At 49.9% G+C, this 17771-nt stretch overlaps 5 protein-coding genes and 2 pseudogenes across 7 annotated transcripts, besides 2 other annotated features; 3 read left to right on the forward strand and 4 right to left on the reverse strand.

Moving 5' to 3' along the window:
• Positions 1–684: 684 nt before the first annotated feature.
• On the forward strand, positions 685–1284 carry NCS57_01091000 (4HBT domain-containing protein; the record flags this gene model as incomplete). Its single annotated transcript, XM_053060638.1, has 1 exon — positions 685–1284. One exon carries the CDS (start codon positions 685–687, stop codon positions 1282–1284), a length of 600 nt encoding a protein of 199 aa, XP_052909024.1.
• A 307-nt stretch (positions 1285–1591) lies between these two features.
• On the reverse strand, positions 1592–2514 carry NCS57_01091100 (annotated as a pseudogene). The gene is made up of 3 exons: positions 2506–2514; positions 2225–2458; positions 1592–2173 (listed from the first exon to the last, which is right to left on the reverse strand).
• Positions 1592–2514: a sequence feature.
• Positions 2515–4296: 1782 nt separating this feature from the next.
• NCS57_01091200 (Oxidored-FMN domain-containing protein) lies at positions 4297–5334 on the reverse strand (the record flags this gene model as incomplete). Its single annotated transcript, XM_053060639.1, has 2 exons — positions 4297–4832; positions 4926–5334. 2 exons carry the CDS (start codon positions 5332–5334, stop codon positions 4297–4299), a joined length of 945 nt encoding a protein of 314 aa, XP_052909025.1.
• A 534-nt stretch (positions 5335–5868) lies between these two features.
• NCS57_01091300 (NmrA domain-containing protein) lies at positions 5869–7053 on the forward strand (the record flags this gene model as incomplete). Its single annotated transcript, XM_053060640.1, has 4 exons — positions 5869–5964; positions 6086–6370; positions 6425–6754; positions 6805–7053. The coding sequence occupies 4 exons, from the start codon at positions 5869–5871 to the stop codon at positions 7051–7053; spliced, it is 960 nt and encodes a 319-aa protein (XP_052909026.1).
• A 1926-nt stretch (positions 7054–8979) lies between these two features.
• On the reverse strand, positions 8980–10152 carry NCS57_01091400 (uncharacterized protein; the record flags this gene model as incomplete). The annotated part of the gene is made up of 5 exons (XM_053060641.1): positions 8980–9055; positions 9106–9444; positions 9492–9959; positions 10004–10058; positions 10116–10152. 5 exons carry the CDS (start codon positions 10150–10152, stop codon positions 8980–8982), a joined length of 975 nt encoding a protein of 324 aa, XP_052909027.1.
• Positions 10153–10766: 614 nt separating this feature from the next.
• NCS57_01091500 lies at positions 10767–11679 on the reverse strand (annotated as a pseudogene). Its single transcript has 2 exons — positions 11459–11679; positions 10767–11403 (listed from the first exon to the last, which is right to left on the reverse strand).
• Positions 10767–11679: a sequence feature.
• Positions 11680–12805: 1126 nt separating this feature from the next.
• Positions 12806–14270, forward strand: NCS57_01091600 (uncharacterized protein; the record flags this gene model as incomplete). Its single annotated transcript, XM_053060642.1, has 8 exons — positions 12806–12889; positions 12942–12979; positions 13030–13117; positions 13210–13254; positions 13314–13471; positions 13526–13582; positions 13635–13989; positions 14034–14270. The coding sequence occupies 8 exons, from the start codon at positions 12806–12808 to the stop codon at positions 14268–14270; spliced, it is 1062 nt and encodes a 353-aa protein (XP_052909028.1).
• Positions 14271–17771: the final 3501 nt, after the last annotated feature.

The raw sequence follows: 17771 nt of genomic DNA on the forward strand, positions 1-17771 counted from the left end.
GCGATAAACAGATGGTTGTAACGATGGTTGCTGTTCTAAGTCAGGTTTTTAATTCTCATCCTTGAGGGGCCTACTTATAGAAGTTCAAAGTTCATTTGTCTCATCGGGGCCGACGATACATCGTATCGCCCAAGCCAATATTCTCGGAGTTAGGCAAGATGGAAGCTCGCGCCGAATCTAGCATGGAAGGGTTAGAGTTGGCAAACCTCATCCTTTTTGATAAACTTGGTTAGATCACGACGCTTCCCCTCTCACTTTTGTGGTCCCCCACGATGCAGTCATAAAAACTGGACCCGATGGCAGACTAGATCTAGGCTAGTCGAGGTGTCTCCCGCATCACGCTAAACCAGAAAGAATGCCACGGGAGCTCGTTGCCGAGAGATAAACTTCTATCGGTATCTGTTTGATCAGGAGGACCAGGTCCTTTCGCCCGTCAGCACTTTTGCCGCGATAAAATGACATCTCGCCAAGAAAACGTCAGAAAATCTTAACGAGCTGGTATCGATAGAGTAACTCTTACCGAGGACCGGACCGACGGAAAGCGCGCAGCCGGCCGCGGAATCAGAAGCCATGTTGGATGGTCCACATCCGAGCCGGCGGATAAGATGAGCAGTAGGGTCCTGTTTTGCTCGCTGAAGTAGACGAGACTTGTTTCTTCCAAGTTTTTTCCTTAAATAAATCATTATGGCAACCCTTGACGTTCCCTCGACTAAAGGCAGCGCCGCTGCTGCCGAGCCAACCGACACAGCTGAGCTTTTACGCTCGATCGTTACAGCCCATCCGTCTACGATTTCATTTCTACAATCATCGCCAAATGTGCAAGCAACTCGGTCGGTTCTTGTTCTCAAGCCGGAACACTTGCCTAACAGCCTCATGGGCGCTACCCTAGCTGCCTCAGACGCAGTTGCTGAGCCCTATGTCTTCAAGGACGACAATAAAGGCGCACTCTTGGCCTTTTACTACCTTGGACGCCGCCTTGCGGGACACGTGGGCATCGTTCACGGCGGTATCACTGCTGCACTTCTCGATGAATGCATGGGAAGAGCCACGTTCGGTCGACTGCCGGGGAAGATTGCTGTGACGGCAAAGCTTGAGATCGAGTATAAGGACCCGATCTCGCTAGATAGCGTCATTATAGTCCGGGCCGATACGATAGAGGTTCAAGGACGAAAGGCATGGGTCGAGGCCAAAGTGCAGGATGCGGTGGATGGTCGAATTGTTGCGTTGGCAAAGGGCCTGTTTATCCAACCCAAATGGGCCGACGATTTAGTGCAGCTCATGTAACTTATGACAAAGCATTCCTTCCTCAAATCAACAATAAGTCCAGATCAAGTTCTTGCATCACATCTCTCCAGTCAACGACGATAAGGCCTCGGTTCAAACCAGACGATTCAGAAATAGCCTGTCTTCGGCGCCACACCTCCTCCACGACCCTTTTCATGGCGTTCCGACTCCCAATCCCAAAAGAGATCGCATGATTCAGCCACGCTCTTGCAGCGCTCATATTATCTTCTGAAAAAGCTTCGACTGCGGCAATGAAGGCCGGCCATATTGAAAGGTTCCCAGGGCTAGTCGTGATGAACAAAGATACATGCCTCAAGGCGTTGGTGACGTGAGATTGAACGGCATGGGGAGGGACGTTAAGCAAGGAACGATAGGCATAGATGTAGGCCGCATGAATAAAGGCATGGCTTTGATGCACTGCCTCCGACGGCGTTTTTGTCGTACCAGCTTGGTCGGTTGACAATGCGGTAAGATTGACGGTCGTACGATGCTGATGGAGACACTGGTTTAAAGATAGCAGGAGTTTCAGCAAGAGTGGTTCAGGTGCCATGCCCGGTGGACTTTGTAATTTATCTTGAAACTCAGCAACCTGCGCAATGCAATCTAAGATGGCACGCGGTGCTCCAATCGTGAAGCCAAAGTCATGGAGAGCTGGTTGCGTCAGTGATGCTTTCGAAACAGCCTTCTCCGCCACGTGCTGTTTGATTTGCCGCATCCCCTGTCGTGGAGTTCTCAATGTTTTCTCAATGATGGTGAGGATATCCAAACTCTGGCGAGAGACACGGTCTAGGTCAGTGGCGAAGCAAAGCTCTGAGTCCAGACGTTCCTTCAAGAAAGTCCACGCTCCATCGAAATGGCGCCTCCAGGGCCTAGACGGGCCGTTGTAGATCTACTGGCATATCAGCGAGGTTTCCATGCAGCAGGAGGGTTACAACCATACCTCGGCCAGCATAAGCGTCATTATCGACGCCATCGTGACGGGAAGCTGCGTGCTGCCAATGCTTATTGAGCGGGCTATACCCCGGAGGGCGTTACCGTAGTGCTTCATGCCCACGAGCAATATTTTTTCATCTTGCTCGCGAAGCCGAACCACATTGAATGCAGCATGAGCAATCATGGCGCTAGCTAGCGGCGTGTCCTCGCGAGCGTCAAGGGCCAGGGCTGCTGCAGGGTACTGACTCTTCCATGGATTTTTGGGGTGTTCATAGGGCATCATCATACCCGCGACATGGTTGACATAGTGATGGAACAGGAACACCTCATACCCTGTCCAGTCTGGAAAGCTGGTAACGACAATCGGCTGCAGCGAGGTTTCTAAATGCTCTGAAATTTTTGTGTCTTGCACGGGCGGGATAGGTGGTGAACAGGATTTGAAAACAGAAAATGGGTTGTGGGTTGCGATCCTTGAAGTTGACAGAAGAAAGCGCTGGGCTAAGAACTGGCCTGTCTTGCTTGGCTCATCACAGAGGGAGATCAGGAAGTCCACTAGATCTGAAGGTAGCACCTGGCAGCCCCTCCAAGTCGATTCTTTACAAGGTTAGTCAGTACGAGCATGGAGGGTGAAAGGGGCTCGGCTTCCATCTTCTGCAAGCTACACTCACCGCAAGGGAGTACATGCCGACCCTGGGTCGTGCCCGTGGATCTACCCTCCTCAACCCAAGTGTATTGGGTACGGTAGCCAGTGCACTTAACGCCGAGCTTTCGACATGCTAAACAGTCTGGCTTCGCTTCGTCGCACTGAACGACCCATACAGTAAGTAGCCGCCAAAAAGAAACACATCAAAACATAACCAGGGGCCGTCCGTACTTTGACCTTGCGCTCTCGGCATTTCCAACAGCCCTGGCGCTAGCATTCAGTCTCGCTTCTTGCGGTGCTTTTTCATGTATCTGCTGACTTACGGTGAAAGTTCGACCGCGGTGACGGATCATAGGATGGAAAATTTGCCGCACGTTCGGCCAGGCCTGCCAAGTTGACCGTATGAGACCTCTAGACGACGGAGTTAGGTGTTATATATAACGCCAGGTTCGCAGGATTAGACATGCAAAGCGAGATGTGGGATCAAGCTGCGGGGGGGGGTGAGGTTTATGTAAGTCGGGGATATCCACTTTTCTGATCACCCGTGGCTACCAGGGTCCACCCCTCGCCTGTGCAAGGCCCCCAATCCGCCGCCAACCCCCCCCCACCTTCGGCGAAAATTGCTATCTGACTCTAAAGAGGCATAGTCGAGATCCATGCAGTTCGCTACCCTCACACCTTGGGATACTCTTTCTAAAGCAGGCTAGCTATGCCTGCATCTCGAACCAGGGCTAATAGATTCTAATTAGCTCGCTCATAAGTGATAATATTAAGAAAATTACCGCCAATATAGCCCGTGACGCCTATATTAGCGGGGGCTAGCCCTCTAAGCTGGGAGACTATCCACTATAGCCACTATACCCGTACGGGGCTGCGTTTTCTTCTCTTGATTTTGCCTTCTTGCCGAATGGCCAGTTGTACATTTGCCTGATCCACATACCTGGTAGTTGACAGATCCCCTAGGATGGGAGCTACATCTGGCTTGCGTAAAAGCAGCCAAAGTCAGTAGTCACTTCCTTGTGTAAACGCCTTATTATTAAGCTTATTATTAGGCTGGTTCCCAAGCATTAAGGACCTGCCTCGAGACAGGTGTTGGCTATGGGCCTTAACGAGCTGGTTAAGAGGAAAGACTTGCTTAAAAGAAGAGAGGCTGCCAAGGCGCTTTTCTAGGGTTAGACACCAAGAAAAGATCCTAGCTCTTATTCTAAGGCAATAGCCGATTCTTCCGGCTACAGTGACTGTACTGAAAAGCCCACTCAGCCCACTCTAAGGGGGATGCTATTGCTATCATAACTAACTCGTTTGCAGATCAAGCCTTTGAGGCGCCACTGTAGTACGTAATAACGACCCATCACGCTTATTTCCGCATCAACTGTTCTTCTATTCATTCCTAAAAGTTTACTCTGTAACAAGAACTATCCATTCAGTACACTCTGTCAAATTCCAATCGTCTTCTGAAATTCTGGAGAGAACGTATAGTCGACATATCCATGCAACGCTCCTGGGGCGTAGAAGGTGCTTCTGTCGTAGGGCATAAGAGGGATCCCCTCTCTAATTCTAAAGGCTAGATCGGGAGTGGATATGTAGTGGCGACCAAAAGCTACCATGATGTCTCTACTCCCCCATTGCTCCGTGACCTGTCGGGCCGATTCAGCCGTGTAGCCACCGGCCAGAATAACTGGTTTGCGAGCATCCCATGCGTTAATGGCAAAGTCGGGCGGCTCTCTGTCGTCACCATCCACGTTACCGTTGACTCGTGCCTCAATCAGGTGTAGATAAGCCAAACCCAGCGCTCCGAGCCCCTGAACGACATGAGTGAATTGCGGCACAGGATCAGCCATACGCATTCCTTGATACCGCTGCCATGGTGATAGACAAACACCGACTCGTTCTGCTCCAATGGCTTCAGCCACAGCTTGAACAACCTCTAGGATGAAGCGAGACCTGTTCTCGATACTGCCGCCGTACTCGTCTGAACGGGTGTTGCAGTTATCTTGAGTGAATTGATCGATGAGATAGCCCCCGGCGCCGTGTATCTCGACACCGTCGAAACCGGCCTAGATACCATTTCGAGCTGCTTGGGCATATTGCTGAATGAAACGTTGAATATCGAGCTTGGTGGCAGCTCTTGGGACGGCCGCATCTTTCTCAAATGGCTTATCGCTAGAGCTGATAATGTCAAACCCTTCCGCACGCGCTATATCTGGCATAGCTACGCGACCAAGGGCCCAGAGCTGTAGGAAGATGAAGCTTCCTTTTTCGTGCACGGCGTTGGTGACCCTCTTCCAAGTATCGACTTGCTCCCGATTCCAGATACCGGGCACATTAGGGTATCCACCAGCCTCTTGAGATATAATGGTAGCCTCGCTGATGAGAAGAGTACCAGGAACAGACGCACGCTGGCCGTAGTATTCGGGAGCCAAGTCTGATGGTACATGTTCGTCGTTGGCTCGGAATCTCGTCAAGGGCGCCATGACGACGCGATGTTTGGCCGTGATAGGCCCAACTGTCAAGGGTTGGAAAATTCGATGGTCCGTCATGTTGATATATGATGAAGGGCCGAGAATCAGGTCCGATGTATGTAAGCTGAGGAGACTATTACCAGCGAACGATTAAAGAAGAGTTTTAGTAGTTATTTATGACAAGACGTATATAAACACGTTTATCTAGATAGACGGATAGGTAGTTAGTGTTTATTAAGCCCGAGAGAAGGAGTTTTTATAAGGCCAGCAGGCACGCTGCGACGTTTCTAATCCTCCTATATTAGTCTAGTCCACTTGAAAGAAAGCAACCCTCGAGTTTGTGGATATTAGTTTCTTCGGCGTTACCACGGACGCATTACCAATCCACAAGATGATGAGCTGATTAGATTCCCCTTCTATCCCTTCTAGAACCTACAGTCTCGATTTGTCAGCTGTGCCTTTCAACTCATGGCTATTTATAAAGTAGTCGCACGTCTACACAGGCCATCTAGCCACCAATCATACCTTTCCGCAGAAGCGATTACAATGACAAAGAGCCTTAAGGTTGCTGTCGTCGGGGCCACTGGAACGACCGGCTCAGCTATCATTGCTGGGCTACTCAATTCCGGTGAGACCGAATTTGTAAGTAGGGTTTCTCATCTCGCCTAACTACTCCATATAGGTGGCTCAAACTCATTTTTCTTTCTTTCTTTCTTTTTTCCCCTTTATTTTTCCTTTTCTGACGTATTTGGTCTTTGTATAGACTGTAACCGCCTTGGCTCGTCCCTTATCCGTCGACAAGCCCGCTTATGAGGCATTAAAACGCCGCGGCGTAACTGTCGTTCCAATTGATATTAAGGGACCTAAGGACGACCTTGTGAAAGTCCTTTCTGGAGTTGATGTCGTGGTGTCGGCTATTGTTTTCACCGAACTGGATGCCGAGATACCATTGGCAGACGCAGCGAAGGCTGCTGGGGTGAAACGCTTCCTTCAATCAGCGCTTATGTGTGTCATTCCTCCCAAGGGCGTTGTTGATTTCCGTGAACAGGTATGTGTCTTCACTTCTCCCCCAGGGACTTTATTTGACTCGGTTGTAATATAGAAAGAAGATATCTTGAATCACATCCAGAAGATTTGTCTTCCCTACACGTATCTTGATGCTGGATGGTGGTATGACATTGCGATCCCTCAGCCACCGTCTCAAAGCGGTGAAACCCCCTCAGCAACTTTCTTGCAGGGGAAGCTCGGTGCAGATGGCAACGTCCCCGTTGCTGTTGCAGAGATTACAGATATTGGCCGATATGTTGCCAAGGTGATTGCAGACCCTCGGACCCTTAATAAGCGAGTGTTTGTCTATAATGAGACATATACCCAAAATCAGCTATACGATTTAGTTGAGAAGTTGACGGGCACAAAGATACCGAGGTCTTATGTGAGCCATTACTCTTACGCTTTGTGGCAAGATAACTAACTGGTCCACAGGTCTCGAAGGAGCAAGTTGAGAGACTCATCGACGAGGCGAGAGTAGCTATTGCATCAAACCCTTCTAGCTTTGAAGCACTTGGTAGCCTGGTGTTGAATCAGCTTTTCTACTCTGTCACTATCCGCGGTGATAACACGCCCGACAATGCCAAGTATCTGGGATATTTGGACGGTAAAGAGCTTTATCCCGACTTCAAGTTTACTGCGGTGGAGGACTATATCAAGGCCCGCTTTCACACCTCCTCCTGACTTTTGCCGGACTAGTAAAATGTGTAAGGGGGGATAGATCAAACTGGAGGATCCGCATTAATCACTTGACTTCACCTATCCTGTCTCGCGGCAATTACCAGGATAGCTGTTGAACCACCCTGGGAAGAAATCTAGATTCGCCTGTATCGTCCCAGTGATATCGAGCTCCCCTTTATCGTATGGGTACACGACTACACCTAGATAGTGTGTTCTTTGAATGAGCACTTCGGTTTCCATTTCTTCCAACCAGAACTTTTTTCCTCGTGAAACAATCACCTAGATGGTGAAGAGAATGACACGACTCCATGTCGCGCTGCTAGGACCTCGATAATTGATGCGATGCTGATAGACATGATAAATGGTCGAGACAAGCACAATAATAATAATTGACACATCGAACCTACCGCTGGTCTGACGGACATGTTGCGAATTATGTATTTATCGGTTCAGTCATTCCATTTAATGCTTTACAAGATTAATGCAGATAGAGACATGGAAATTAGCAGAAAACGAGAATGAGCCTTACAGAATGGATATGGGGATGTTTGTTTAGGGCGAGTAGCACGTGCTGCAACGCGGAAAATATTTTCCTTTATTGCCACAGAGCCACCCCAGGAACCCATTTTCCGCCACGAGTACGATCTCGAACGTGGAAAGTCAATCCCATCAGGATCTGCCTTGACAATTAAAATGCACCGTTAAATAGCTACGTCTCTATGGCCTTGCCATGATGGGACGTATACTGATTTCGGAGCGCCCTCATGATCTTGGAATTGACGGATATGACCTTGCATGGCGGACACATCCGATATTAATTCAACGGTCTACATAATCACATCTAGCTTACGAACCTTGCGCTAGGGTATTATCGCCACTGGCCAGATCTCTTCGTACTTTGTTAGAGATCTTGTCTTGAACCGCGCCGGTGCTCCTTTCAGACATGTTGTCCAAGCCATTGGTTCATCATCTGTGGAGAAAGGGCAAAAGTTCGCTGCCGAGTTCATTCCAAGATCCAACCCCCTCATCTATGGCAGCTATCATCAATGTTATCATGATCCTGAAGTTGATATCGTGTATATCGGCACACCGCACGCTTTTCAGAAGCAGAATTGCCTCGATGCGATTGCTGCGGGCAAAAACGTCTTGTGCGAGAAGGCTTTTACAATTACTGCAAAAGACGCAATCAAAGTCTTTGACGCTGCCCGCGACAAGGGTGTCTTGGTGATGGAAGCTATGTGGACTCGTCACTTCCCACTTGTCAAACATTTCCAGCAACTCTTACACAAAGAACGCATTATCGGGGATATTAAACGAGTTTTCTATGACTTCGGTATGAAGATGGATATCGCATCTCTCGGGACCGAGTCGCGCTTGAAGAACCCTGCCCTCGGAGCTGGTAGCCTCTTGGACATTGGCATTTATAGTCTGACCTGGGCGCTGCTTAGCCTGGATCCAGGGACTGGCGATAAGGCTAAGGACCCTGCTATTGTCGCAATATAAACTTTATAAGATGGTATTGATATATACACTGCGGCGGTTCTTCTTTATCCTAATGGTAAACAAGGCATCGCCAATTCGTCATTGGAGGTGAAAACAGATGATGGGTTTTGCCGAATTGAAGGATCAGATGGCCATGTGGTAGTTGAGGGCGAAGGATCCTCGGTACCTTCTTCTTTCACCTTGTTTACCTCTCGATCACCTGGTGGCGACGGGTGGGTTGATAGTGGAAAGCAAGGTCTCGTGGCAAAAAAGTACGACTCGGCCGGCTTTCCAGTTCCCTATTTCATTCAATCAGTCCTTCAAGCCGCAAATCTACCCTCGCAGCTTGTATGCTTTACCAGTACGAATGCGGGCTAGGGGAGACAGTGGTAGAAAGACAGTACCTCGTACTATGAAGCACCATATCAGGTCAACCCAAGTAGACAATCAAAAGGTCCGCCCGACGATGAGTGTCTCGTATACCAAGCCCTCGAAGACAGACTGCTTCACAACAGCACCAAACCTAACATTTCGTCAACGTTGCCTGATCCCAGATTCTGTAAACCCACTTACCCATGACATTTGACAGCCTTCTTCAGCCTTTCAGCAAGTATCCCCAAGCTTCGCGCATTAAGTCCGCCAAAGTTTGGCCGACACCGGATGTTGTTCCATGCCTGAATTGGTGTCATCTCACCCTCATCAGACAGGTCTGGCGCGAGGGTCAACAGCCGTTCTAGCATGGTCGTCGGTGTATTTCCAAAATTCGGAGACAAGAGCGGAGTGCATCTATTCGTAGGCGATGGGTAGTCACAGGCTGCCATGAGCTGGGCAGAGGCCGTCAGAGCATGGTTTCCAGGTTCGTGGGGCTTCTTGGCGTCGCCATGGAGATGGCCCAGACAGGGTTCCTCGATCCTTTTCCGAGCATTAGTACCACTCCTCCCACAAAATGTCAGACTTACTTTAGTACAAACTCCATGCCCACGATGATCTGGTCCACGTCACTCACGCGAGAGTTATTTGCAAGTCCTCCTCCAATATTAAACAGGATTGGGCCCTGTTGGCCTTCAGTTGGGCTGTAGAAGTCGCCGAATGACTCCGGGGAGATAAGTTGCGGAGACGGAATGATATCCACCGCTTGGCTGCCACAATCTCCCAGATAAATCGGAGAGACACTCGTTGACAATCCCGTCGCTGTGGATGGGCTTGTGTATTCGTTGGGGGCATTCCCGCTGGCCTTAGATTTGATCTCGGCAGGGACATTGACGCCCAGTTGAGATAGTTGATGAAGGGCATTTTGGAGATTTTCCCGCAGTTGTTCGCACTCGCGCATCAGTTCCACCTCTTTCGACCGGGAGTTGGCAAGTTCCTCCTCGAGTGTTCTTGTGTACTTGTCCTTGCGGCTACGGTAGGATCTGGGGGTCGGGTCACTACAGACGGTCTTCAACGGTCCATTGAAATGTAATGATCTTACTGTTGGGCCCGCCGCAGCTGGGCCCGCCTCTTCTCCACTGGGTTTTCCTTTGGCTCTGCTCTCGTCAGCGGTTAACAGCACGAACGTGACTAGCAGGGGGGCCAAGACTAACCCCCAGGATTGAACATGCGGAAGATGCTGTTACTCATCGTGACCTAACGCAGATGCACGGACAAAGGGGAAGATGGCTGCACAAGAGCAAGAAAAGATGGCCGATGAAGGTCAAAAAGTGCGAGTCTGGCTACTTGACGGTTCGCTTGTTGCCCATGATTAGTCAAGGTGTCATCGTGGGTTCAAATACGCGCGCAACAGCCAATGAAACAAAGATCCCCTGATTTCCCCACGCGACCTGACACGCCCTGGTTGAAACGGTGGTAATCAAAATTTCCTTTTTGGGATGGCGCGTGGTTTGATCGAGGCGCTATAGGGTAGCTAGCCCCTTCACCTTTCTGAGCTGGGCGATGTCAGTGGCAGGGCACTCTGTCAAGGGTTAATGCAAGGATCCTGGATGAGCAAACGACTTGTAATTATTGTATTTGGTTGAGAGGATCAGGCCTGAAGGCGCAAAACCGCTAAAGCCTGCTTTACATCTTGGCAATCTGCGAGTTCCACTTGCTCTCCATGCATTGTCAACCCTTCTGAAAGCAAGCGAGAACATCTTGGGGACACGATGAGTTCTAAACTTCAGCGCCTATCCTCGTTGCCCTCGCTGACCCGGCCTTCTGAAACCTTTACCACGCCCTCTTCCTTTCCCAGACCTTACTGGCTTAGAACTTGCCGCCGGGGCCTGGCTGGTTGGAGAGCCATTCTGCTGACCTTCAGAGGCAGATGCACCGCCACCGCCACCACCCTGACCATCAACAACCTCAAATTTGGTACAGTCATCCTGAGCGCCTCGCTGAGCGACTGGCATCGCCACGGGTTGGTGGTTCTGCGCTGCAATCATGGTGCACACGCGATACACGCCTGCAGGCAGCCCGCCCTCAACTACAGCCTGGAGCAGTCCCTGTCCGTTGCCATCGTCGTCGATACCCTTGAAGAAGACGAACCGACTTGGGTCGGGGGGCGTAGTTGACTTGAGAGAGCCAATATCCTGAATAGTGACGTGACAGTGGCCGATGATGTCACCATTCTGGTCGAGATCTTGCGGAGCAGTATAATAGTTGGTAGTGGGATTGACAAAGTTACCCGCACGCAGATGCGACGTCTGCACTTGGACGTTGAACGTGGTGCCGGATGTAAGTGCCTCACCGGGCTGGGGGCTGGTGATCATGGCCGAGATCATGTTGGATGTTGCAGGGATCCGGCCCATGGGAATGGGGTTGCATGAGCCGGACTTTACCTGCACGCCATTGGTGATTTGTTGGCCTTTACAGAAGTTGATAAAGTTGTTTGCATCTCTGGGCTCAGAGGGTTAGAATCTTGCTCAAAGATATCTCATGGCCGTTGACTCACGTTGCGGAAGGCGCCTGGCCCGGCTTGATGCCCTCAGTCCCCGGCTCCTGTCCTGTCTTGGCGCTGGCGGACTGGATCAGATTAGGGTCTAAACAGCTTTGTTGTCCCTGTCTAGCGTGAAGCCTCGAGGCCTGCTCGAGTGTATTGTGGTAGCTAGCATGTGCCGTGGCGGCAACCTGCGAGCTCAAGCAGAGAATGGTCAAGGCAAAATGGCAAAACATTGTGGACGATTGACTGAAAGAATGATAAGAAGAGAAAATTAGCCCCAGCTCAACTCGGGCAATAATGGTCTAAGAATGGAATTGTCCTACGATGCACTATCGCGAAGTTCGACAGGCTTTATAGTGACATGGCCTCTGAACTCCAGTCAACACAATTTCCTTTTTGGCACTTCATTTCCTCAGGTCGGACTCGGCGTCTCAGAAATCGCTCGCTGTCCCGAATGTCAAGTATGCCATCTGGCTTGGTTATCCCAAAAGGATAGCTTGGCTGCCGCAGATGTGCCCCAAGACGAAAGTGAAACGAACTTGTCTGCCGGTTTCCGGACGAGACGAGGTTATTATATCCAGGGCTCGCTTGGGGGGTTTTCGCTACGTCACAGGATCTGCGACTGGCATGACCCCTGTCTAGGGGAGCGTCAGGCATTGGCAGGCTGGGGCTTGCCGGATTGGGGAATTCTGATATTCTCATCGCTTTGGGGGCTGAAAATGAATGGATCGTGTAGATTAGGCTGATGTACAGGGTAGTGCATGGATTCTTGGCCACCTGTGAGTGGCCTCAGTCTTGCTTAACCTGACGAGTCAACTGGTGGATGGATTGTAGGCCTCTGCTCGGATGAATGGCGAGAGCCTACATGGTTACTCACCGAAGTGCAACGAGATTGTTAATCGATGTAGACATAAATGGCGCAATACATGCGCTGTTTGTTGGTTACGCGAGGTCCAAGGGGAACCGGCCCAACGCCCGACGAGCCCTTGAAGATACGCCACGGATCGTGGGGCCGGGTCCAACTCTTATCTCCAATTGCTCTAACAGCGGCCCGTCAACGGGCTCGGCTAGATTAGGCATAGTTGCCCCGTCTGTCATGCCATTGAACCAGGATCAACACGACACGAGCCTGGAAGGAGAAAAGCGGGAGGGGAACCCTGCATTTCAACCTTTAAGCTTGTCCAGTTTGCTAACAGATACCTATCAAAGCTGCGAGATATGGAGGTACACAATGTACTTGCCATCGTGATATAATTGGCTATTGGTCGTGAAGCGTCCCACAGACTTCCACCACTGTTAAATCCATCACGATCCCACTGTCACTCCATCGCCAACTTGCCCCGAGAGTTCGTCCCGAAAATGTCCACCGAAGAGAGACAGGAATCTGCGACGCCCCCGCCCCCGCTCCAGGAGACTCTGGCGGAGAATCCTTTAGAGGCGGATGTGAGTAGTAGCACGTTCTCGGTTAGCCTATTGGCTCACCATGTCCTCGTAGGATGCTCCTCAAGATAATGATTCGGCCTATGCTGTCTCGTAAGTCTGCTGTTGTAACCTCAAGGGACGGTCATTGATTAAGACGATAGGGAAAATTCGGCCAGCTATCAGACCTCACTAGCCTCAAGCATCATTAACTACAAGTACGTGCTCCGCTCAGTCATTAATCTGAAGCTCGTCTGACCAGCACCTGCACTGTTGGTGTAGATATGAGGTGAGCATCAGCATAAATACCAATGCATTAATAGTGGCTTACAATATCCTTCTAGAATGGACGTCGCTACCATGCATTCCGTGCGGGCACCTATCTCCTGGTATGTATCCAGAGACTCATAGGCAGGGAAAGAAAAGAAGACCTGCTAAAGAAAACTAGCCAAACGACGATACAGAGCAAGACCGTATGGACCTAGCACATCATATTTCTCGACTCTTACTCGGCGGTGAGCTTTTCAGGGCACCTATCTCCGATAACCCCCAGCGTGTCCTCGATCTCGGTACCGGCACTGGAATCTGGGCGATGGACTTTGCCGAGTTTGTTTCCTCCCGCCATGGCTGATATCATCGTCTTTCTAATATAAATACTAGCGAATATCCCTCCGCAGAGGTAATTGGAACGGATCTCAGTCCCATTCAGCCAAAATGGTAGGCCATTGTTGTTTTTATATGTCTGCATTTACTGACTCAAAGGATCCAGGACTCCCCCAAACTGCGCCTTCGAGGTGGATGACTTCGAAGCAGAGTGGCTCTATTCCAAGCCCTTTGACTTTATTCACTCCCGCGAACTGGAAGGCTGTATTAGTGACGAAGATGCACTGTTCCGGCGTGCATTTCAACACCTGAAACCGGGTGGCTACATCGAGTTCCAGGCCGCGTACCCGCGCTGGCTCTCTGACGATGGCACCGCAGAAAAGGCCGAGAACGCCCAAAGCTGGCTCAAGACTCTGATCGACGGGTCCGCCAAGTTTGGAAAGCCTCTCGAGGGTGCTATTGGCTGGAAGGAGAAGCTGGAGAAGGCAGGGTTTGTGGATGTAAAGCAGGAGATTTTCAAGGTATGTTACACTTTGACCTACCTGTCTAGGCGTTGCTGACGTAGAAGATACCTATTGGTGCCTGGCCCAAGGATCCGAAGCTCAAGGAGATTGGAAGATATCAGATCATCCAGCAGATCCAAGCCGTTGAGTCATACACTCCTCGGATCTACGGGACTGTCCTCGGTTGGAAGGAAGAAGAGGTCCAGGTGTACGTGGCCAAGGTCCGGAAGGAGCTCAAGGATCCGTCGATTCATCTTTATGCGCCGATCTACGTAGTTTATGGAAGGAAGCCCGAGTGATGAATTCCACGCTCTCTTGGTTATCTCTAGTGTAGGTAGTTTGGAGTGAAATGGGTGATAAGGAAGTACTTATATTTCTCAAGGGTTGCCTTTAAATATATGATATCAGCCTTTATCCATTTCTACCACCTATACCCCCATCTATGTTTCTTCTTTGGCATCATGCCAGCCCTCTGGCCCATGATCCTCTCCGCCAGGTAGCCTTTGAGCGCGATGCCGGTTGCAAGTGAAATAGAAGCCGATCTTGGCAATTGCGAATGAAGTTTTCCAAGTCTATTTGATGAAATTAAAACTGAACAGTACATCTGGGTGCGCTTAGACCCTGGCTACGGTATTCAATCAAGTCTGTGTTACGAGACTGGGAGCGTTGAGTTCGCGTGGCCCCGAAGTGCCGGCGTCTAGTTTATCTACCAGATTATGGGAAACATTTCGTCATGTTAGCGAAGTGAATCATAGTGATGACACGGTTGTAGAGTTTACGCCGTCACAGGCAGGTTCTAGCACGGAGAAGACATATTCTAATTAAAGAGGCCATAACCTTAGGTTTTAGTTAAAAAATCGAAGATACATAATTTCTCTTATGATATTTTTTTTAATTAAATTAGTTTAAAGCTTTATATTTTAAAGATTTAAGAAATATATGGCTATATATATCCCCTCTTATTCTTATATAAACAGCTCGGATTCGGAGTTAAAAATCCTTAACTATAATAAATAAGCTAAATCTTAGAAAGCCATATGATATTCCAGATATACATTTACTATGCCTTAGGTAGACTGGAAAAAATAATTATCCTTAGTCATTGTTCTAGCACCCCTCTGATATCCATATCTTGAAATCGAATGATCAACTCGTGCACCTGGCCCATATCCGAGTTATCAAAATTTACAAGCCCACCTTGCGACGTGGGCAAGCTGCTCGCTCCGAGACTGGTATCAACACCAAGACTGCGAGCATACTCAAACTGATTGTGAAAGATAACAGCCAGGCACCAGTATTCTCTCATATAACGATAAAACCCAATCTTGCTTCCGCCCTCGGAAGGTTCAGGGTGGGATGACTGGGATGGCTGGTCTTCGACTAGAACCATGTCTCGAGCAACCCAGGCCCGCATCCAGTTCCTCAGCCCTCGGGTAATTGGCAAGGATGTTGATCCATAATCTGCTCCGTGGTGGTGATGAAAAATGAGGTTGTGAAATGCTGCGTTTGAGTAAGTACTCTGACCTTCCACTCGATTGTTTTCAGACTGTCGCAAGGGCTTACCACTGGTGATGGCAAAGAGGTTCAATAAACTCATCTTTTCAAACATTCTCCAGTCCTCTGGCTCGAGTTCACTTTTTAATATTACCCGAATCGCCTCAGATAACGTCGTTTCGTGATCGGCATGCTGGCATTCAGACCATTCGTCAAGACGATTCAACCACGTCTCGGGAGTCGGAGCGTTGAAGCATGCTTCGGGCATGGCTAGACTAAACTGGAGTTCACTCACTACCATGCGCGGAGCAGAGTTATGGAACATGACGAAAGCACAGTCGAGGAGGAAAACATAGATCAGTGTGCGAATGCACTCTTCTCTCAACGCGAAGAGCATCCATCTCCTAAAATGATTGCTCGGATCTGAGCCGCCATAGGCCTTTTCCCGAGCGACGGGGAAAAAGAAAAGGCTGCGGGCAACGCATACAACTTGCGAGAACCGGGTCCTCCGTGCCACCGTCATCTGTTTTTCACTCCCTTCCCAGGTCATAATGATAATGATGGCATAGGCTGCACGTACCATATCAAGTCGTAATTCAAGCTGCAACAGCTGGGCTTCATCATCTGTTTGTGGGACAGCATCTTCAGAGAAGTCGGGATCATGATGAATCCAATCTCCTACCGCCTCGATCCACAGCATCGCTTGATCCCGGTCGGTCTTCTCCGGGCTCACGCAGGCCCCGATTAATGAAAGGGCAGCGATCAGTTGAGCAGGCTTTTGGGCGGCAATAAAGGTCGGCTTGTGGAATACTGGCCAGTTTGGGTACCAAAAATGCCAGAAGGCTCCCATGAATCTATCGAGATTCAGAGGTGAGAAGAATCGAATACATGAACGCTCCGTTGATGGGGACCAGTTGATTGTACTGCCTCGGCATCGCATGTCATGACAGACTACGCCTCGGATTCCTTGGACAATCTCGTGAGACTTGGATTTCAAGGGGTGAGAGGAAACTCTTTGGTGACTTTCTATCAAGCCTGCATTGCCTAGGTGTGCGGACTGGCCGGGAAAGCCGGGATAGCTCCAGTCGTGATGTAAACTGGCGTCGAGCAAAGGGTGGTGCCACCCAGGCACTTGGTCCGATTCCGTCCAAAGACGTGCAAGTGCGGGCCTGTGATACGCTGGGCTTTCCGCGAGAATATTAACTGTCGGTAGAGCCTTGCCACTTTGCCCCAAGGTGGACATGATCTTCCGTCTTGCAAAAATGTTGCCGCACTCGAACGAGTTTGCAAGGCCATGGGTTGCCGTAAGCTTGGCTAGGAACCGAAGGTTCATGGGCCGGGGTGGTGACTTTGGAATTAATGACAACGAGATGGGGTTTATGTTCGGGAGATGCCAATTGAACTCGATCGTTGATGGGCAGTCGTGTAATATATCTGAGAATCTACCGTGAGCGGAGAGAGCCGAGGCAGACTCCTCGGGTTGGAAAAAACTGGATCCAGCGTGGTTCGGAGACAGCACGTTAATCGGACGAGATGATGGTAGACTAGGGGCTTCTTGTTCAGTTGATTCTGGACAGAAGAGCTCTAGGTCGGGTAAAAGTATTTCCAGTGACTGGTCGTCAAGAAGTTGGGTCACCTCTGTATCCATTTGTGGTAGTGAGGACGGCGTTGGGTGCTCTTTGTCGATGGTATCTGCCGACGGCGGTGGCGAAGATCTTCTGTAAATGCAATGTAGACCTTGATTAAAGCAAGCCTCGCATGGAAGTGAGCGGCTACATTTCTTCTTCAGCTGCGCGCATCTTATGCATGCGTTCTGCTTGCGGCCACGTTTCCGTCGCGGCAGGACAGGCGGAGGCTGGCCCGCCTTGAGACGTTCTTCACAGGTTCTCCAATGTCGAAGTAGCGCATCCCTAGCGACAGATTAGAAAGCAAGTGAGGGCAGTTGGAAGGGTTATAACTGACCTGCGATTGAAGCCAAGGTAGCAGAATTGACAGGTGTATGCACGCGTATTGCCGTCTTAAGTTGCGAGGTGTCAACACGGTTGCGCGGTTGCAGGAGGCGAATGATGGTAAGGAAAGACCCACGAGAAAGTTGATGACGTTTCAAATGATCTTATAATGCCGCAAGGTTAGCATGGCCCGGTGCTTGAGGATGATAGATTGTGAAGTTCTCACGGGAGCGTCAAGCGCCCGTTGAGCAATGTGCGAAGGGCTGCTTACCCATCTTGGAGAACTTGGCATGGCAAGAATGGCACTGAAAGGGCATCGCTTCTAGGGCGATCTCGTACCTGAGCAAGGTGGAAACA

This window comes from Fusarium keratoplasticum, chromosome 9 (assembly GCF_025433545.1).
Source record: "Fusarium keratoplasticum isolate Fu6.1 chromosome 9, whole genome shotgun sequence".
In the NCBI taxonomy this organism is placed as follows: domain Eukaryota; kingdom Fungi; phylum Ascomycota; class Sordariomycetes; order Hypocreales; family Nectriaceae; genus Fusarium; species Fusarium keratoplasticum.